General features: G+C 40.8%; 1 protein-coding gene across 1 annotated transcript; it reads left to right on the top strand.

Moving 5' to 3' along the window:
* The first annotated feature begins 507 nt into the window (after positions 1 to 507).
* Positions 508 to 20,326, top strand: gna12a (guanine nucleotide binding protein (G protein) alpha 12a). Its single transcript, XM_018684439.2, has 6 exons — positions 508 to 1,276; positions 5,926 to 6,144; positions 15,276 to 15,326; positions 15,424 to 15,624; positions 15,941 to 16,147; positions 17,216 to 20,326. Exons 1-6 carry the CDS (start codon positions 959 to 961, stop codon positions 17,375 to 17,377), a joined length of 1,158 nt encoding a protein of 385 aa, XP_018539955.1. The 5' UTR covers positions 508 to 958; the 3' UTR covers positions 17,378 to 20,326.
* The last annotated feature ends 2,934 nt before the right edge of the window (positions 20,327 to 23,260 follow it).

Below are 23,260 nucleotides of genomic sequence, written 5' to 3'. Positions count from 1 at the left end.
GAGTTAAAATGTAAAAAGATATAAAATCATATTTTAGAAAAACAACATTTAGAAATCTAAAGAATTCACATTATTATTGTCACATTTACAATAAAACAAAATTGGAAATGATCAAACATGACTACAATTTAATAGGTTACAATTGATAAGCACACAAGAGAGACTTACAATAAAGCTGCCCTTCATCTCATCAGCAGCAAATTGTGAAACAAAATCTCAGTGGGGTATAATCTATGTAATAGGCCTATTTCCAAATGTATATGTATTGCCTTATAGGGCAAAGAGAATGTATATGGTGATAATCAAGTAATAAATCTAAACATCCTATAAATGGTTTGTGGTCTAAGTTCTTAATATCCTTATATCCAGTATGGCTCCTCATTGAGACACAGCTCATCTGGAACTGGTCTTTGACTGTCACTCCTTCTTCCTTACAGCGCTCTGTGGCGCCTCCTGTCGGTGAGCTCCGGTCCCTTCTCTCTCTCTCTCTCTCTCTCTCTCTCTCTCTCTCTCTCTCTCTCTCCGCTGCCCAAGTTCACAAACCGCTGGCTATGTTTAGTTTGGATGGGCTGTCCCACTGTGTGAGTCTTTGCGTTGCCGTTACTACTGTTGTGCGTTGTTGGATGGACGGAGCTCTAACCATCTAAACTTTTCAACTTTTTTCAACATTTTCTAGTTTCGTTTCTCATCTGTCCGGAGTGATTTTTGTTGATGGCGCGGTCTAACCAAGATGGACACGGGTTGTCTGCCGGTTGGAGACTAGATAACCACTTCACCCACTGAATCTAAATGTAGACTTTATTTATTTAAACGCGGGGAAACGTGTTATTCATCAGGTGGATGTAGTCTTAACCGGACTGGGCCATTTCCACCCCAGAGGTCACGTCCTATAATGAACATTTTCCCACTGAAGTTTCGGTGAACTTGTTTCTCTCCCTCCTCCCCCCCACGACTCGCCATGTCGGGAGTGGTCCGCACCCTGAGCCGCTGCCTGCTCCCGGCCGACGCCAGCCGGGACCCGGGCGGTAGCAAGGAGAGGAGCCGGGAGAGGGACGCGGCGCAGGAGCGCGAGGCGCGACGCAGGAGCCGCGAGATCGACGCGATGCTCGCACGGGAGAGGAGAGCCGTCCGCCGGCTGGTGAAGATCCTCCTGCTCGGGGCCGGAGAGAGCGGAAAGTCCACATTCCTCAAACAGATGCGCATCATCAACGGGCAGGAGTTTGATCAGAAAGCACTGCTGGATTTCCGGGACACTATCTATGAGAATATACTCAAGGTAAGCACAAGGTTTCATGGGAAATAGAACTGCTTTAGGCCTTCAGCAAACTTTATAGCCTTGCGTCCAAAGTTTAATGCTCTATATCTGTAAATCTATAATCTATAATCTTTGCTGTCAGCACGTTTTGGTGTTGTTCTTATTTTAAATTGATGTTTTGTTTGAGAAAAACATTCTTGAACCACACAGAGAGGTTTGTTGACATAGTACATATTTTTATCCTGAAGTGTGTGAGTGAGTGTGTGAGTGTGTGTGTGTGTGAGTGTGTGTGTGTGTGTGTGCTCTCCCTTTGTTTGCTGTCATGGCTGGGCCTCTTTCACCAGCTAACAATACCAGACTATTCCCGAGGGATGAGCACATCCGCCCTGAGTGCCACACAGCCCAGACAAGGATGATAAGAGCCTGCACTTCTGCAGAGCCCAAGGCAGTGTATACATTCAGCACCCTGCCCCGAATACCAGCATACAGTGGCGGTGCAGTCACGGGGCCAGATCAGAACAGAAACCACCACTGCCCCCATACACTCAGACTCCGCCACCATCTAAACTGCAGGAAAAAAAAACCACTATGCAGGATGTGTAGGCGCAGATAGAAGAGGCAACAACAAGCAAGTAATTACATGATTGGAAATGTTGTTTATTTCCTCTGTAAGGGGCGTTTTCTTCAGAGCAGCATCTGTGTCTGCCCTGCCCACATTCAGAGGACGTGCTTTTGCACCATCATATAGAAATATCAACATGACAAGTACATGCCAGTAATCGTGTCAAATCACCCTGTCATTATTCAGCATCCTGAGAACGATTAATCCTTCCATTAATATACAGTAAATCCAGTGAAGAGGTGGTGTCTTCCAGTTACTTGCTGAGTCAGATCGACAGCCCAACCCCAAAAGTATTCTCTAATCTCAGTAAGTGTCTTGACTAACTAATACTTGTTTGGACTATAGAATATCAGGAAATGGTGACGTGTGTCCATCACATTCTTCTCTGAGCTGAAGTTGACATCTTGCTTACTTGGTGGATGGATCTTTCTCCTTTAATTTGGCTTTAAGTAGCTTTAACTTTGTTCAAGCAGTCTTATTGCACAGTGTAGACAGTATCATTTACTAATCCATTGATTATTTCCTGGATTAATCAATTAATCTTTTGGTGATGTCATCAAAAGATTAATTGATTAATCAAAATCCAGCCATGTTTGGTATTTTTGGCGACTTTTGCATCTCCACTAAAATTAAAAATAAAATAGTGTGTATTTGAACAATGTTTGGCTGCACAGCATGAATTTGAGGTTAGTGACCCACCAGCAGACTGTAAGTCGACCTGTCAATGCAGTACTAATTACTATAATGTGGAATAACATTATATATCACTTAGAAACAATTTATTGGCAACTAGAGACCTGAGAATGAAGATATACTAATTAGTATAAAAAAGAAAATAACAGTAAATGACTTTAAAACAAAACTTACTGTGTGTATGTAAAAATCACTCATCAGATTGTCATTAATGAAGCAGAGAACCACTGCTGGTTTGACTGGGTTGCGGCCTGTGGTTTGGGGTGTTGGTGCTGGATCAGCCTCACCTGCCGGGTGTTGAGAATCTCCCCTTTCATGGGAACCTAATGACAAAGGAGGAGAACAAAGCGGGAAGGAAGGAGGGATAAAGCTGGAAGAGAACACGCAGGTGTGTGGCACAACTAGGCTTATAAAAAAAATAACAGAGGTGGAGTTCAGGTGTGGTGCAGCTCAGTAATTATACCTGCAGTAAATAATAAATCTCCAGTGTAATCCTTGTCAAAGTTTCTCACGATATAAATGAGTCCACTTAATTTCAGCTGAAAAATTGGAGCTTTATGTAAGTTAAGTCTGCCGAGGTGCACATACTAAATATAGGCAGCAAGCTACTAGGAAACAGAGGTAATGACACAAGTTGACAGTCAAACAAATGGAGCAATTTGCTGATTTTCTTTGCTCCCTTTTCAACAAATTTCCTTTAATATTCCCTTTAAGTAGCAAGACCATGTTAGCTTTGAAAGAATAAGTAGCATATTCCTTCTCTTGTAAAGTAAAAAGTTGACTTCATAAGCAATAAAACACACCATCGCTCACCTCAATACACTCTCAGGTTTTTCTGCTACAGGTTCACTCGGTCTGGTGTGAGCTGTAGCTTTATATACAGGAGATATTACTGTGTCAGTTACTGAGTCAGTTCACATACTGTATTAATCTTTCCTATTTGTTCCACTGGTACTGTTTTAGCATTTACCATCATCCCGTAACTGCCACAAGAGGCCACAGCAGCTGCTGTTTAACAAAGGAATTAGGAAAAGTTACATCGTTGTCGTTCATTTTGTCAGTTTCAGCCACTAAATATTCTTTATCAGCTTAGTCCAGCTCCACATTTAAGCCACTGAAGACCCAAAACTCATCATATTTCAAAACGATGGAAACTTTAGGATCTTCACAGGATTTAAATAATAAAATACACAGTTTGTAATAATTAAACTGAACAGGACGAACAGGTTAATTACTACTAAACGCTTATTTGATACAGGGCAGGGGGAGAAGAGGCACTGATCATCTGATAGTGCAGTTCATGGGGTGAACAATTTCAATGCAGGAAGGCAGCCACTGTATAATTACAAAATACTGATAAATGAAAGAGACTTCTGCCACTTCCAGCCAGTTACTGTAAACAGCGATTAACAATGCTATACAAAATAAATGTTGCATTCGTTAGGTCCTTATCAGCAAGTACAGTCAAACTTTTCCATGTTATTGCCAGAAAGTTCTCCTAAAACAGACAGCAAAGTTGAAATACCAGTGGTAAGGCAGGATTAAGGTAAATTATACTTGAGTTTACAGTACGAGTTGTGAAATTTCACTTGAATACATGAAGGACAAATGGATAACAGTCGACCAGAATAAACGCTGAGGCGTCTCTGTGGTGCTCTTTTATCTGTGTAGCAACATGTCCAGAGTGTCAACAAGAAAAAGGAACATTTATGGATGACTTCCCATTATAACAACCTGAACATGTATAATCGCTATTTCCAGATGTAAATTGACAAGGAGCGCCTGAATGCCTTAATAAAACAATCATCACATGACAGAATGAGAAGGATATTCTGGTATTATCCTCCAAATATGGGCAAAAAATGGCAACATTTCAAGAATAAAGTGGATTGTGCAACAAATACACAGATTAGTAAACTGATAAGGTTCATGCTGGTTCACAGACAGGAAAAAAAAAGTAAACAATTACAGAGATGGTAGTCATGACTGGATGTGACTCGAGGCTCCCTCACAGTGACTCTCTGTTAGTAATTTCACCACCAGCAAGCTGGTGTGTGATGTGCATGTGTGTTAGATTATGATTACATTTGTGTCTTTGTGTTTTAACGCGAGTCACATTCTGGGATTTCCTTGTCTGTCTTGCTCACTCCTACGGTAAAGACAAAAAAAGTCGTAAATGAGGGATCAGACTTAAACACACACCACCGCACGCACTCATAACAGGGCATCCCAGACAGACTACACACACACACACACACACATACTGTAGGAGCTGCAATAGTTTATTTTGTAGTATTTGCCTTTTTTTTTAACTTCCGTTGCACTCCCATCTATCCTCTCTTCAAATTTCTTTGTTTAAGATTTCTTCCACATTATTGTCCTCTCTCAGGGTATTTTAGAGGATGTTCTTTGCCTTTGTGGAGATAAAGTTGAGCTGTGGCAGGGACTGTTGATGTTGTGGGTATTAAGCTCCACAAATAAACTTGACTTGACTTGACTATTGCACAAGAGTTAGGTGGTCATGAGTCACTGACAGACACAAACCACACACATACACACACTCATCTCTTAACTTACTGTGACCTCTGAAACGCTTTGTGGTTCACCGATAGTGTTTGCTGCCGAGTCTTCTGTTGTGTCAATCAATACATTAGAGAATCTTATTTATAGGGTACATATTGAACATTAAGATGCTATGAAATATGGCTCACATCACAGTCAATTATTAGGCCCCAAAAGTAGACGCAGAGAAAAAGATATTAAAGAACAAGCAACAAAATTAATTGGATAACAAAAGTAGAAACAGTAAGGTTCAAATCAGAACTGTAGCCAAACCACTAAAAAAAAAAAAAAAAAAAAGCTTCAATTAAATTGGCTGCAGAACATATCGGGAGGTGCAGGGGGAATGGATGAAAAAGGTTGAATAAAAATAACAATAAAGAGGCGAAACAGATAAAATACTGAATATCTCTCTCTCTCTCTCTCTCTCTGTGTGTGTGTGTGTGTGTGTTGGCTACTTTGATCACTCAGGAGGAGACCTCCCACACAGATCAGACCACATGGTTTTCTTCAGAAAAACCACCAGCAGCCACACATGCATGTGTTTGAATATGTGTGTGTGTGTGTCAGAGACTTGTGCTTGACTGTTAAAGTTACTCCATGTTTACCAGTGAAGCTAAACCCAGTGTTGACGTTTTTCCCAGGAAGCAGCGCAGTGCGGTGCAAGGTTGTTTTCTTCATCCGTGTGGTCAGGAAACATTTGCACAGTTTTGCTGACATTAGAAATAACAGTTGTTGCACCGCTTCACTACATTCAAGCCTTGTAATCTTCCTGCTTGTGTGTGTGTCCGTGTAGGGCATGCGGGTGCTGGTGGACGCCCGGGACAAGCTGGGCATCAGCTGGCAGAGCTGTGAGAACGAGAAGCAGGGCATGCTGGTGATGTCGTGGGAGGGACGCGTGGGCGCCTCGGGGGTCGAGCCCAGCGAGTTTCAGCTGTACGTGATGGCACTGAGCGCGCTCTGGGCGGACACTGGCATACAAGAGGCCTACGCACGGCGCTCCGAGTTCCAGCTGGTGAGTAGATATGAGAGGACTCCACCTGTCACACTCCAAACATGTTCCTCTGCTCTGACTTGTAACTGAAAGCCAAATTTGTATTTACTCAACTATTTTCAGAGACTTCACTTAAGCTCGTCTGCCTGTGCGCTAGTTTTTGTGTCCTCTCAGTTGTAACATGTGGTGTTAGGGTTTTAGTTTGCCGGTGTTGGTTGTTGAGTTGTTGAACTGGTTGGTGAGTTTTGAAGAGCAATAAAAGATTATTAAAGGAAGATTTTGCAATTCAAAGGATTTTAAAGGATTAGTTCAGGAAAAGAATATTTTTGTGTAATGTTAGTTCACTCTCATCACCTGGGATGGAAGAAAAAACTGTACTGGTTTTCAGTCATAGTCAAAAAAATAAAAAATAAATACTCATGCAGCAGTCTGTAGTTCCCAGCCTTTTAACTTGTGGATATGGAATATTAGGTGGTATAAGCCGACTCCAGTGGTGTCCATTAGTGTGTGTGTATGTGTTCCTGTACTGAGTGTTGTTTCAAGCCTGATGAAAAGGCTTTTAGGCTAATTACATGAAAAGAGCGTGTTGCTATCTTGATTAATTTTAATCTTATACCCTACAAAACAAAACAAAGCAATGTCTGTTTATGGTTCGTCGTCTATGTGTTAGATAACGTGAACCAAAGAGTATTTATAAGTTTGAAGAGGAAGAATTATCTAGTTTTTAACAAGGGAAAAAAGCTAACATTAGAGGAAAGTCTTAAAAATAAACATAATGCAGTTGTTATATTTTAGTTATATATTTTGTCTAGTATAAATGTGTTTTTTATTTTTTGCTTTCCAATGACCTTTTGACCCTTTGAATGTGTCCTAACCTCCAGATGTCAAAGATAAGCCACTTCCACTAATCCTCTCATGAACGTCTGCATCAAAAACCAGCCTCCAGTTCATTCACTGACACTGAGAGTCATGTTTACTCATAGATTACTCACCGGCTGACATGAGTTTTCTCATTTAATGTAGCCAAAGTGTCCAGTGAGTGACCTGGGACTGAACACCCATCACTCTTCTCTATCTTTTGGACCTCACTCTACTGTAAGCTGTTGTATTTAGGAATTACGCCAGAAAATAACATTAATAAAGCTTTAATTTGTATGTTTTTCCAGTTCTGTAGTGCCTGTGGCCGTAAATGTTTTTGCCACCAGCTTCATAAATATTTCCACATCACTTCAGTGACGCCAGCAGTTGAGAGTAGCAGTTATCTTCATCGTAACTGATTTACCACAGCCAGTTTACACAGGGCTAATAGCCACTGACATGCTATAAACATCAGATGAAGTAAGTGGATAATATCAGAAATGTTTTTACCTGTCAAGTCAGTGAAATAGCACTGCACTGCGTGAAGCCTGCGGAAGTTTTTTCTCCTTCCTTACCTCTCCTCCTTTTATTGTTTGGCGACTTTCCAAAGATGTAATTATTTTTCTCTTGACTGGAAATGGAGCCGGTGAAGTGGAGCCCTGCGGAGTTTCATCTGCCACGCTACACTGCACCAAACACAATTTGAAACGCTTGTAGATTGCAGTGTAATTCTTTTTCCTTTTAACCCTAATATTTTAAACACACACTGATCAAAACCAGTGGGGTGCAAACTTCACTCAAGGTTGGATTTTTTTTTTTCACTGTAAAATTAGTCACACTCTTTGTGTTTTTATTGAAAATGCCAGGTATTTTAAAGGGTAGAAATACTTTAAAAACATCTTTCATATACATTATAATGTTACACTGATAATCTGTGCCCTCTTTTTACCTAAGAGCTTTGTTATCAGTGAGTAGTGGAGGTAGGTGTTGTTGATGCTGTGTTTCTTGAGAGGATCATCTGATTCATCACCTACTCTCCAACAAAGCCGTGCTAGTGGCTCTAGGGACAGCAGTGTCAGTCAGTTGCCTACTTTGGTCCAGACTGAAAGATTTCAAAAATGACTGGATGGATATGAAAGTTATCACTTTCAAACAACATTGATGATCTCCTGATTATTTCTCTAGCTCCGGCAGCAAAATGTCTCACCAGCTATTGGATTGATTGCCCTTAAATTAGTTTTTTCTTTTGTGTAATATCTCTTGTGATCCCCTCTAACATTGGGTCTAAATTATTCTAAAGTACTCTGGTTTAGAATCAAACTTAAGGCTTTACCATTAGCCTCAGCTGTACTGTAGTGCTTAATCCTCCTTAGCAAATGTTAGCATGCTAACAGGCAAACCCAAGATGGTGAACATCGGGGGTTCTGTAACCAAGACTGAAACCATGACACAAAATGCAGCAGGCACAGCTCACTCTCATTAAGTAAATCACCAAATATTCTAGTGAAAGTTGGGGTAAGCTGTATATATTTTATAATTATTACATATTACACCTATTTTATTGTCTTGTAAATGCGTGTGTCATGTGACTACTTTGGGCCAATCATGATGGGGTGATCACACCTGTAGTACAAGTCAGGGTTATTAGTCATGTTGAACTAATTAAATTAGCCTGAGACTGGCCACCCAGTGACTCTAAATTGCCTGTAGGTGTGAGTATGAATGGTTTATATGTATGTCAGCCCTGCGATGGACTGGTGATCTGTCCGGGGTGTACCCTGCCTCTCACCCAGTGTCACAGAATAGGCTGCTTCCCCCCTGTGACCCTTAAGGATAAGCGGTATGGATAATGGATGGATGGATGAATATGGTAAATCCTAACCTGTTATACATTAGCATGTGAGCATGTTACAACATCACATTGGTTTTTAGTTTTACTGAACTGCTTGTATGGTTGGTTATTATTTTGATTAAATCTTTATGGGAAAAAAATTGGGACAGTTTTATATCAAATAAGACTAAATTATATTATGTCTGTTGGGTCAGATGAAAGCTTGCCTTTTTTGTAATATAGGTTAATAAGACAATCATATTATAATAACAATAAATCACGCCCAGACTGAAATGCTCACAGATTTCATATAAGATGTCCAGTGAGAATAACACAGGATGTCTGGCGGCTCTTTTTTTTTTTTTTTTTAAGACGATCACTGGTCAGACCATCCTTTGTTTTTTCCCCAGCTGTCTAAGTTCATCTTTTTCTCTGCTATCTGAAGAGAACCAAACAAATTGAGACTGGTCTAAAGCCGCCACTTACTGTAATTTAACAACGATTTGTGAGCAACAGAAGGGCTGGAGAAGCACTTGCCTCAACAAGTGTCTACAAATATGCCGTGACGGGCCAGACAGACTGTTAATGACACTTAATGGTTCAACAGAATGTCATGAATGATCACTTAACCATATTGTCAACGCTGCCGATGTCTCACAGCTTTGGCATTACCAGCTGGTCTTGTCGTCAGCGCGCTTTGTATCAGCCGTGGCAGCTTGTTTATTTGTTCTTTATTGAAAGTGACACTGCAGCTTTACTGTCTGCTTAGAGCTGCAAGGTTAACCTTTTACCTTGTTACACATTTATCAGTGACAAAACAATCTGGAGTCAGACAGAAGCCACTTCCGTCCCCCACTCTGGCTTATCATACTGTATACATGTTTGTGTGTATTAGTGCGTGTGTCTGTGAGTGTGTGTGTGTGTGTCTGTGTGTGTGGGAGATGTCAGTGCACAGCTTTGGGTCAGACTGCCTTGTCTTATCTGGAGTCGCTGTATGATAAAACCAGTATGCTACAGCTGTGCAGGCCTGCAGACATCACTCTGCCTTAAAGGATAAGGCTCTTGATATTCTATATTTTTCTTACTGTCATAGCAAAATCCCATGAAAAGACAAAAAACAGCAATGAAATGGACAAGTGTAAGCTGGATACAGCTTATTCCTCTGTGCCATAGACTTTCATTATCATCCGAAAACTGTTAAAACTACGTCAGTGAGCCACAGAGTTGCACTGGCTGTTTATTTTGAGTGAGTCCCACATACACCAACCTGCAGCTATGAACGCTCACTAGAACATGTGCAACGTAGGAAAATGTCTGTCTTTTCCAACCTGCGTCTTATTTTCATGATTGTTTATCATTACTGGCTAATGAGTCATGATGATTTTGCTCTTATCTCCTCTGTTGATCACAACCTATATTAAGACAAGCTCCTAAGCTTATAATTTATACAAATGACACAAAGCAGATCCTGTATTAACCAAGCTAAGTTGGTTACAACTCACAACTACTCATCTGCAGTCATATTTCTATCACAAAAAAGTTACTTTTCTTGCATTTCCATAAAAGACAAAACATAAACAAATCCTCTGTTGTTTGCCACCTCTTCTCCTGCATGCACATACGCTAAATCAGCAGCAATCCACAGCCACAGATATGTAAACAAACCATGAGTAGATGAACTGAGATCAACAGGCAGCTGTTTAGTTGTAGCTGGCAGTTCGCCCAGGATGTAGATCTTCATGCAGTTAACAAGCATAATAGCTAACCCCGGGTCACTCTCTGCGTTTACTTTTGTTTTGGGGTAATGTCAAACGTAACTATTCGGAAAACTTTTGCCCCAATATACACTGTTCTGCCGGAGTCAAGTTTTTCCAGAATCTCTGGAACGGAGGTGCCTAGTGCAGCGTCAGCATGACCCTTTGCTAGAATTGCCACAATTATGAGAATAAGACCTAAAAAAAAAAAAAAAATACAGGAATTCCCTTGTGGCTCTGTGAGTAAAAATAGCACTAAAAATGAACATTTTGTTCCTGTTTTGCTCCTAGTTGCTAAAAACTGCAGTACCCAGCTGCTTTAGGAAATGACTAAACCTTTTTTAAAGTGAAGGGTACATGTGTAACCTCTTTACAGCTTCATTAGGAACGAGGGCTGTGAGTGTCACGTACAGAGTGGGAAAATTATGAAATACTGAAACAGGCGAACATGTTGTTGGTTTTTGGTCTTTTCATGAGATAATAAGTAAAATATAGAGTATCACCAGCCTCAACCTTTCAAAGAAAAACAAAAAAGTCTACTGTGGAGTAAATGTGCTGAGTTAGATAGTCTCCACCCCCCCGCTTCTCTCTCATCTCTCTCGGAGAGGTTTTCCGGGGATACCACAGTCAGCTTTTCCCAGGCACAGCTGGAGCTGGGCCACTGGCAGGCAGAGGGAGATGGGGGGTGGGTTGGGTTGGAAGAGAAAAAGAGAGTCCGATGAGAGGAAGAAAGGAAGGGGGTGGAAAGTAGAGGGGGATACAGAGGGAGGGAAAAGAGATAGTGACAGAAAAACAAACCAAAAGCGCGCACATGTAAGGATTTTTGTTTACTTGCAGGGCTCTGTGTGTTCCCACCACACCCAGATAACACATAGTTTGATATAGGATATAAACACCAAAACCTCCTCTGCTTGACAAAAACAAGGCTGTATATCATGCTGTGACGGTTGCTGTTGCTCTTGTCCTCAGCAGCACAGGCATCCTGAGTAAAGGAGGTATGAGTTTAGTGCTGCGCTGTACAGGGAACTTTGAAGTCCAACAAAGACGTACAGAGGCTGTGTAAGAGGCTGAGATGAACAGATGAACACACACACACACACACACACATTCCATATGGTTGAGTAGATGAGATTACAAGCTGGACATCTCTGCTGCTCAGTGTGGAGGTGCAGGCTACTTCATGAAGTAATCTTGGCTATACTGTGCTGTGAGTACACTGTGGGTGGGTTCTTTTGTTTCAGCAGCTTCATGTATATGAAGTGGTAGAGAGCCAGTCGATAATGATGACAATTTAAAAAATTAAACTATCCAGCAATATATAAAGCACTTAAAATTAGCTTCTCCTTAACCTGCTGCAACATTAAAGTGATACACACAGTATATTAACTCACCACTCATTATAATCCAGTGATATAATATACACAGAAATGGGCCTTTCTGCACTGAGTGCTTTTGCTTTTGGTACTTTTAGTATATTTTGGGATTTTTCACTCAAGCAAAACATATCTACCCTCTGGTATTGCTACTTCCACTTAACTACTTTCAAGTAACAGAGAACTTCCCCCATTAGAATGATGTCATATGTACCAAGCTTTTTTCTTTTGGTTTTATTTTCATAGTTTTTGCCACAATGTGTCTCAGTTTTGACGACACTCTTCTCATCAAAGCTGTCGCTGGAAACAAACCAACATCAGTCTGACAAAGTGAATCTGCACAATTACCACAGCAACAGTCAGACAAACTTTAAGTATAGAGGACGGTTTGTTCACTTTAAGTGTTACCAATTATATTTTCTTTAATGTGCAACCATTTTAAGGAAATAAAAATTATACAGAAGTAGCTTTTTAAGAACTAAAAACTGCAGGACAATCAAAAAACTAAAACTGATTTTTTTTCCAGATAGATTACATATTTCCTTTTTAGTAAAATCAGTATCTAGATGTTTTTCATATTAAAACACAGGAAATTAAAGATTCGCTAAGAGATCTGTTAGATTTATAATTTCTTAAATTGCTAACATGCAACTGCTGTGAGAATCAAATGCCAAATATTCACTTCTCAAGCACGATTATTTGCTGTCTACACGATTATAAATATATTATATTTGAATTTCGAACTATTGTTGACAAAACAAGAAATTTGAAGATGTCACCATGGACTCTTGGAAACTGTAATTAATGGATTAATCAATAATTAAAAGAATTGTTAGTTACAGCCCAGATTATTACTTGATATTTTTACAGTAATACAGCACTGTAGCCCGTAGTGAAAGACTTTGGTCGTCAAACAGTAGTGGCACACCCAGCGACACATGCTTTGCAAGTGACACATATACCTGTGGCCACACAAACACACACAAACACACACATACACACACACACACAGCAGAATGTGAGCTTATTCAGGTCTATTCTGTAATAAAGCCCCTAATCTACCCATACAAGCCATGAATGGAGACATTCCTCCAGCCTTATTCAGCTACACACACCCACACACACCCACACACACACACACCACACACACACACACACACACACACACACACACACACACACAGATATATTTTAGTTTTACTACATATGGATCTGCATTACAAGGCACTAAAACTCATCCCTGTCCTAATAAAATGAATTTATTTTCATATTTAGTTTGATGCTTCCACTGCATGAATGATCAGGCTGTTTCATTTCTGCTGATGGCAGTTAAAGCGTCTGTGGAAATGATGTGTGTGTGTGCTCTCACGTATGTCTGTGTCTCTGTCTGTGTTTGCGTATCCCTTCATCTCTGGGAATTCCCCTCTCCCTGCTTTTCCCTCCAACCAGCCCCCTCCTCCGGTTCACGTTCTGCTGAACCAATCAGAGCGTCTGGCTTTGTGTTTCTTATTGCAGTGACACTGTAGGTCAGCGGCAGGGTCATGGGGTCACATCTCGCCCGCACAGGGGTCGTGTTTCCTGGTCGTTACGCAACATGTCAGGGACGACTGGGGTGAATTTAGCAGCCTTTTTTTAATGATTCTGATTGGTCAGAGATATAAACTGAAAATCTGGAAAAACTTGCTGTTGATATGGATTTAAGGAGGAATAATGCTATTTTTGTGTGTGTGTGTGTGTGTGTAATGGTAGTGCTAAAATGACTTTGTAACTCGGTTCTGTCTGACTTGCTAATCCCTCCCTCCCCCATGTCTCTCCCCACTGTTTTCACACGCACACAGCTGTTTCCTGTTGAATGTGTGTGTGTTTAAGAGAGAGGGAGAGGGAGGTTCAATTTTTAAACAATTGTCAGGAATCATAAATGCTTGGAAGAATATTTAAGGAACTTTGAACATTACACACCTAATTATTGCAGCTTAAAACCTTGCTGTGTTAGTGACGTTTTGATTTTGCACGCCGTAGCCCATTTACTACAAATCACATACACCTGACACCGCAGCAAACTATTGTGCACATTATGCCGCTGTGCTTTAGAAAACTGAATGTACTGGACTTTTTCCTCTGTTCCAGGCACCTGCTAGTTTCCATTCATCTCTGAACAGTATGAGAATCAATTAGCAGCCTCTTAAAACTATCTCAGGCTGTGTAATCCATTACAGTGACGATCAGCCTGCACTTAAATCGCATTACTACCTCACAGTATTGTAGCATTGATGAGGATGAATGCAGACTTGATGCTCACTGTGCTGGATGGCACAGCTTGAGTTTCAAGGGTCTGTTTAATTGATTTCCTGACCATACTAAAATGAAATGAACTCAACCGATGCTTTCAAGTGGCTATAATTGATTTTAACAATAACAATGTTTCAAAGGACAATGTGACAATCTGGGGTCGATTGCAGTGTAACTGTTTATCAGCTAAAAATACAAAGCTAATATAAAAATATTGATAGGTGCAGCTTTAATGTGTTTATGGAGTCACAGGCTGTGTTCCATTTATCTCAGAGGTCGGATGTTGGAGCCGGGAACGACGTCATCCCTGAGCTGACTGCGTTCCAGGACAAGAAGCTGGAGGCTTCTTGTTGCTGTTATTGTTATTAGTGGCAGTATTTTGCGCATAGAAACACTGTTGTACAGCTGGACAGTGCTGTGTGTACTGAGACTCAAGTAAGACAGAAGTGCTAATAGACAGTATATTATCACAGCCTTCACTTAAGTTGATGCACAGAGCAGGTCATCTAACATTTTGAAGTTGGGGTTGGGGAGGTTAGGCCAACTCGTACGACTCGCAAATCCGACTTCAGGGGGCATTCCAGTTTAAATTTCCAACTTCCCAGGTCAAATGTAACGTGCTGATAGTTAGTTTCTGTGTGACAATGTGTACAAAGTGTGATCACAGACAAGGCTAATAAAGACATGGCTCATATAACCACAGAGACCCAGTCTCGATTCAGTTATAACACTTGAGTCACTTCAGTTCATGGTCTAGTTATTTGTTGGGAACACTGTGTTACACGTCAAAGTAGCTTCACAAGTAGCACAGTATGTTACAAAGACCATAATGCGATTGATATGATTATGGTCGGCCACGTTTTCTGTCCTTTTGTTGATGTATTATTAAATCAATAACCACAGTATGACAGCTTCTGTGAAAGAAATAATGATCAGATAAAATGCTTTAACCTGATTATTTTGTTCTTTTAAGTTTGGTTAATGTGTAATAAGATGATTCACCTCCATTTGCAGCTGTAATGGATTTTTTTCTCTTCCTGTGTGCAGAGTGAGTCAGTGAAATACTTCCTGGATAACTTGGATCGTATTGGACAACTGGTGAGTCACAGTGACTTGTTAAATCTTAAGTTCATCCTCTATTACTTCACATCTTTCAACTTAAAAAAACAAAACAAAACTTATCTCCCTTTTTCAGAACTATATTCCAAGCAAGCAGGACATTTTGTTTGCGAGGAAGGCGACTAAAGGAATCGTCGAGCACGACTTTGTCATCAAGAAGATCCCTTTCAAGATGGTGGACGTTGGAGGGCAAAGGTCTCAGAGACAGAAGTGGTTTCAGTGTTTTGACGGGATCACGTCGATACTCTTCATGGTGTCATCGTCTGAGTACGACCAGGTAACGGCTCGAGCGCGCACACACCCACTTCTGATCATGTGATGCTGATGTGAGGGATTCAAGGTTCGTCAGACAGTCTGATCATTATTCTCTTGACTTTTAGAAATTACGAAATGGATGAGAAACATCAGAGAGACACAACATTTGAGATTTACACAAAGCTCTCTTTGTGGTTGGCTGAAGAAACTTGATTGTTGCCTCAGTTGTGGCTCCAGTTCAAATCAACGGTCATATGATGACGACTGAATCCTTAATTGGCGCTTAGATAAACCTGAAAAAACCAGGGGATAACGTGTGTGTGTGTGTGTGACTCCAGGTCTTGATGGAGGATCGAAGGACAAACCGTTTGGTTGAGAGTATGAACATCTTCGAGACGATCGTCAACAACAAGCTCTTCCTCAACGTGTCCATCATCCTCTTCCTCAACAAAACAGACCTGCTGGTGGAAAAAATTCGCACGGTTGACATCCGCAAGAACTTTCCCGAGTTCAGGGGCGACCCTCGCAGGCTAGAGGACGTACAGGTACACACACATACTTATGCCTTCACCCACCCGCACGCATATGTTAAGAAAACGAGCGTATATACTTTACACACCCTGAACACATGCAGGTTTTCAGTCTATCAGTGTATGCAATGAGTAAGATTAATTCATGTAAAGACAGAAAGTGTGCGTCCTGATCGGGATGCATGACCTCAAAGATACAAATCACTTCAAAAGCAGAAAAAGGTGGCACACAATCAAAGCAATCAAAGCATGTAGAGACTCACATTTTTTAAAAAATATTGGCAAAAGATATGTTGGAGTATAACCCTCTCAGTGAAACAGAGGGAGGATGGGGGGGCCAAGATGTTTTGGGCTGACAGACTCAACTCCTCCACCAGACCACAGGCCTTAATGATAGTTTTACTTTTGAACCTTCGCAGCAGTTGCATTCTTGTATTCCTGCTCTTTATATTACATTGTACAACTGTTTTCTGTCCCTTTACTTTGTAGCTATCTGAAATTTCATTAACCTTTTGGGTGTGGTCAGCTGTACACCTGAATTATTGTCTTGTGTGTAAGTGACTTGACACTTTTCATGGCTGAAAGGCAGAGAGGCATATTAAAGCAATGGTATTTTTTTATAAAATGTGAAGTTCTAAAAGCACTGATTTTCTGGTTACTACAGTGGTTCCGTTGCTAACTGCACCTGAATAAGTTTTTTTTTTTATTGGTTGTGAGTTTATGAAGTGTTGACAGGGAACAAATGTTCAGCTCTAGAAATGCAGATATTATTATGTATGTGGCTGTAAATATTCCAAATATTTAGCTCTACTTTTAATAATCCTTTTCCTTTCATCCTCCCACCCCACACTGTCTGAGGTCTTTGTCATGCACAGGCAGACATGTAAGGAGCAGATTAGAAACCTGGTTATCTGTATATATACTGCTAAGAGGCTGACTTTCTCCAGGAAAAATCACGCTTTTCTTGCCATGACTCTATTATAGAAATAGGGTTTCTCCTGTATACGACATTTAAGAAATCAGGTCGCTGCAGAAAGCAGACTGTAACTGTGACTGTAACTTACTTAAGTTTACTCCTTCCAGGCATTCCTGGTGCAGTCGTTCAGTCGTAAAAGGAGAAACCGAGGGAAGCCGCTGTTCCACCACTTCACCACAGCGGTGGACACAGAAAATATCCGCTTCGTCTTCCACGCCGTCAAGGACACCATCCTGCAGGAAAACCTCAAAGATATCATGCTGCAGTGACCTTCACGCTGCAGACGATGGCTCCTCTTGACTGTAAACTGTGAAACCAGCCATGAATTCAAGCTTTGTTCTGATGCGCATTAACGCTGACCTGTGGAGCAGTCAGTTGACCCGGAGAATGGATCTAACTGAACTCTGAACCTGTGGAGCCATGAAGTGACTCTGGACCTGTTGGCCTACATTGGCCTCCTGTGGAAACTGTGAGGGTCACAGAGGACGAGACCCTGCGTTGTAACCTGTAAAAATGTGTGTATGCTGGAAAGACGTCACTTTCTACTACTTGTAGCACTCAAGTGTTCTTTCCTTAATATACATGTTTAGAAATGTATAAAAAATTATTAGAAAAAAACACCAACTACATGAGCACTGAAAGTGTTTTTCTCAGATGTATATTTGACTGATGACAACCCTGTCACTAAACCAAGTCAGATGGCTGCCTGTTGAAATGTGGCTGGACCAGGCTAAGTGAGCAACAAGCAAGCAGGGAGGAAAGAGAGCGAAAAGAAAGACGGAAAAAGTAGGAAAGAAAGTTTAGAGCGAGACGAAGAATGCCTTGTCCTGATGTACATGTGACAGAGAGAGAGAGAGCGGGAGAGAGGGGTGAGGGTTTGGGCCCGTACTGGTCATATGCTGTGTTATGTGATAAGGTTGCACAAGTGTTCCTGTCAGTGATCTTTAACAGAGGAAGGAGGTGGATCTGTCTTACGCTCTCTGCTCTCTCCTGCACTGTCTTCTCTCCTTCCTTACTTTATTCCCCTCATCCCACCATCCACACGGGGAGATCAACAGCTGCAGATAATGAGTCGTGCTCCTCTTATCCCGTCCCTCTCCTCTTCTCTCTGGCACAATAGACAGATTGTTCGCCCTCCTCCCTCTCGAACAGAAACAGTAGACGGTCAAATTAGAGACTCCTCTTGGTTTAAAGAAACACACACACAGAAACAACACATGAATTATGGTTCATCTCTATCCCTATGCCCTTCTTCTGTTTCCCACCAACATCCCAGTATATGTACCACAATCGCCTAGACTAAAACTGAGGCATTATCCTAACTATCCCCTTTACAAGAAGACTTTGGGATAGGGTTACACAGCTTCCTCCTGATCTTTTGTCCTGTAAACATTAAGGGAATGGCAGAAAATAACAGGGTTGAACTGTTACTGATAATGGCTATAGCAGTCAGTGTGAGAAGTCTACCTATAAGACTGAAACAAAACAGATTATGCAGATGAAAATACACAGTGAGATCCTTTTCTCTACTGTATCTGGTATTTTCTATACAGGGGCATCTCAGAGGCTAATATCATGCCAATAATCCAAAACGAAAAATGTTTTTACGTCAGTTTTAACCCTTGGTAAGGTCTAAAAAGTTAGATCTAATGATTAGTTGATCAATAAGTCAGAATTATTCATCAATAATTGTGGTAGTCAATTACATTTGCTGGTTCCAGTCTCTCAGATGTAGCTAATTTAATTAGGTTTACTCTCATTAAATGGGTTTGAATTTCAGACTGCTGGTTGGAGGATGTTGCCTTCGGCTCTTTCACCATTTTCTGACATCTTGAAGCTGCACTAGTTAATATTTATATGTTACCGAGGGAAGAGGTCAGTGTGTAAAGGTTGCTAATAGTGTTAAACCCACAGAGAGTTCTCAGTTGACTCTACAGTTCAGCATTTAAGCGTCTTTGAGCTCTTTGTTTTGGTTTTATAGCCTGCAACCTGGCTCAGTGTCACTGCTTTTAGAGCACTGTTTCTGTTTTTAGCCCAAAAAAAAGCATTTAGAAAAGATCATTTAGCAGCTAATGAGCCATATATTTCCCTCAGGAGTTAGTAGAGACCAAAAATGGAGCCAAAAGAGAGTGAATATTAGACTTAGATTCATCATAATGGCCAGGAACACGACATCAAATAAATGTCTATGTTGCTCTGTGTCTGCTGAATGTGTAAATAAGCAACTGTTTGCTAACAAGTTCGCCATATCAACTTAAAAGTTCAGTGGTGTGTTCACAGCTTTTGCCATGTCCACAAGTGCTAAAAAAATCAGTTAATGTTAAGTTTAAATCAAGTAATCAAAATAATTACCAAAAGATTCATCACTAATGAAAATAATCACTAGTTGCAACCTTATTTATGTCTGTTTCACCAGTGGGAGTTAGCTGGTAATGTAGCATAAAGAAAAAAAAAAGTACTGTTGCTATGGTTACTTGCAGTTTTACATACCTTGTGCACTGATTTACAAATGTGGAGAAACTTTAGAGGTCTTTTTACGTGATTTTAATGAATACCTGTCAGCCAATCAGAAGCATGTCTCTCCAAAATAAGCGGAATGAAAATGTTGATTTGGTTCCCAACATTGGCATGATGTGCATTTTGGTACGCAGCAGTAGGACACAGCTGGGCTGCTCCTCCCACACTGAGTATTAGGTCCAAATAGCTTTGAGGGGGATGAGGCTACTCATGAGCACTTCCACACGCCTTATTATAATACTGTTTTAAACTGTGTATTTTGTCTGTTTTTGTGTGTGTTCATAGTGACTTATGGCTCTTTTTTTGTGCATGTTTATACTTCCTGTACATAGAATACTGTAAGTATTTGCCTGACACTGTGTGTTAACCTTACAATACAAACACCACTCAGTCTAACAGTATCACTGTAACTGTAAATGTTGCTGTAACATTTGTCGTTAACTAACCTACCTTTTCCACTCACACAAGTTTTTTTTGTAAGTGTCGTCATTGCACTGGATGTGTCCGAGAGAAAAACGACCAGAGAGGAAAATGTCTGGGGGGTGGTGGTGGGGGGGGATAAAAGGCAATGAAACAAATAAACAGATCGGCAGACTTTGAAAGGCGAGCAGGATGAAGAGAGGGAGGTCTTCTGCTGTTGTTTTCTGTTTCCCAGTGCCTTGGCTCTATGCTCTGTGGTGAAATACACTGCCTTTTGCTGACATGCCGTTTCTTTATTTTCTCAGTGTTGGCGTCTGTGTGTATTTTATTGTGTATATGGTAAAGCAAGAGGTCAAGACCCTCTGAGCTGGAGAGTGAGAAGTGGTAGAAAGATTAGTGGAGGGGAGGGGAGGGGAAATAAGAGGGAGATAAAGTTCAAAAAAATGTTTTCAGCTCACGAAGGAGGACGAAGGACGTGGCGAAGAAAATAATTTCAAATATGTTTTTCTTACGTCCTGGGGCAGTTTGATCAGTATTTATGAACACAAGCAAAGCCAGAAAACAGAGAGTTGAGGCTCCTGAGAGGCTCCTGATAAGTAATGTCATACTGATGTACAGCCTGGAGGCTAACCATGGGCTCTCATTCCACATAATGTAATATGAAGCTCATCAGCTAGAGCTATCAAACCGCTGGGCATGAGAGCAAAGCTGAAGTTGGGCGATATCTCCGTTACCCAGCAGAGTCTGACCTTTGCTTTGGCTTTTAATCAGAGGAGCTCTGATACATAACAGACTGCAAATCTCAAGAGAGAGGGAGGGAGCCCAGAAACAACTAGACCAGAGTTTTAGTGTTGTTTTCAGAAATCACTGGTTAACATAGATGTATTTACACAGGAAGTGAGTAGAATGTAATTTAAGGTCTACACACACACACATACATACGCCGTGCAAACGCATGTGGCAGCCTGTGGGATCTCTTTAACCAAAAAAGACAGAAATGACCCTGTGAATGGGTAGGCAACAGACTGGAGGGTGGGGGCAGACAAAGGGAGGAAGAGGGAATACAAGAAAAAGTAAGAGGATGGAGGGAGGGAGGAGGGAGAGAGGAGAAGGCGGGGGTCATGTTTCCTCTGTTGAGCCCACTTCCTGTCCCGATCCCAAAATGGAGAGACTGTAAGAACGACATCCCTTTGCCTGTTTCGATCTCCCCCCTCCCTCTCTCTCTCTCCCACACACACACACACACACACACATCAGAGAAACCCAAACCAGCCTCCCGTGGTATCCTACAAAGGGAGATGAGAGAAAAAAGCAGGGAGCAGAAAAATATATCCCCAGTGGTCTCTGAAACATAAGGAAGCTTCGTTATAGAGGCAGAGAGGCGCAGGACATTTTGTCCTCAAGTTGCACTTCAACATGTGTGTGTTACATGTGGCCTGTACACTGAATGTCTGTGTGTCCATCTGCACTAACTTGTGCTAAACCACATGTCCATGGTCATTACCAAAAAACAAAAGGTTAATTTAACAGATGGATAATAGTCAAAGTGATTCCCATTCCAAAGTGAAGTGATTTCTTTCATATGTTACAAATTATTATTATATCATTGGAACATGTCAATGTAATCACATGTAGCTGAATATAAACTAGGGAAAAACAAAAGCAAACTGAACGATAATGGGCCTTTTTCACAGCAGACATTTTGACTTGTCACTAGGAAAGGCACCAACAGCATCATTCGATTATTTACCTCTGTGTGTTTTCCTACTGTAACGTGTTAAATTGTTCTGTTTGAAAAAGGCTAATTCACTCCATTTTAAAAATGTAATACTGTAATAATTGTACAAACTGTACAATAACAGCTGTAAATACGGTTCATGTATGCACTGGGTGACTTCTCTTTTTATATTTAAACTTGCATCATTGCACACAGAACACATGCTGACAAATGTTTCATGTTTCTAAATGTTTGATATCTCCTTAGACCATAATAAATTATCACCCTAGCAACCACCTGTAAACACACAATCAACCACCACAAACAACATATCAGTATGAAAAACTTATTGACACTCACACAAGCCACCCCCATGAAATATCCTATCAGCACCTTAGCAACCAGGTGCAACACCCCACTGTGAACCAAGGCCAAATGAGTTTTACTTAGACGACAAGTCCACTTCAATTTACAAAATAAATTTAAGTTGTTCGAAAGTAAATTTGCTAAGCTCATATATGAGAGTGTACTGTTCACTACACAAGCATACACAGACCTGGGTATCACATGCATTTATCTGTACAGCGGTGTGTGAATGAGTGTGTGTGTTTGTATGTCTGCATGTGTGTGAGTGAATTTGGTCTCATGACTCTGGTTAAGCTGATGTAACTAAGGCTGTTTTGATTGGACCTGCAGCTGAACTCTGATATTTAATAATGAGCCAAGCACTCCCTGTGTTTCTGCCTCTACCACTCACTCACACACACACACACACACACACACACAAACACATACACACACACACACAGGGAACTGACCAAACAAATTATTCATACAGTGAAATATAAACAACTAGCAGTTCATTAGCTGATGATCTGGCCATGACACACCACTGACCCGAGGCCATCACGTCATTAAACCACTTCTGTTTTAGGTCACTCTGACAGTGGAATTAACTCAGTGATGCCTGGCATCTTATCTGCTCTGCAGGACGTGTTTTCTGTGTTGTCACAGAGCCTTGAGGGCAGGTTATTTGTTAATCAGGGGCGATGACCACATCAGATAAGACAAAAGTACGTGGATAGCTAATGACTAACACAATTATGTATGCATATATAAACTTAGAAAAATAATTTTACACCTTTTACAACGATTAAAGAGAACATATGGAAACAGTTAATTAACCACTTCTTCACTATCTTCACCTCCATATTCCCACTCTATATGTAGAAAGGTCGTTTGGAGGAGCAATCAAAAGATGTATAAGGCAGATGTCTCCCTCTGCTGGTATAAACGGAGTAATGCAACATTTAAATCAACTGGTGCAGCACTTTAGCAGACACTGAGGCTTAAAAATTATAAAGGCATAGCAAGTAGTTATTGGCACATTTCATTCACAAATAAATGGACAAATTCACATAAAAAATCCCAACCAACCCTCATTGAGACATTAAAGGATAATTCCAGTAAATTTCAACCTGGTGTGTTTCCTATAAAT

This window comes from Lates calcarifer, linkage group LG5 (assembly GCF_001640805.2).
Source record: "Lates calcarifer isolate ASB-BC8 linkage group LG5, TLL_Latcal_v3, whole genome shotgun sequence".
NCBI lineage: Eukaryota > Metazoa > Chordata > Actinopteri > Centropomidae > Lates > Lates calcarifer.
The sequence above is the reverse complement of the archived record's forward strand: the minus strand, read 5'-3'. Positions and strand labels throughout refer to the sequence as shown.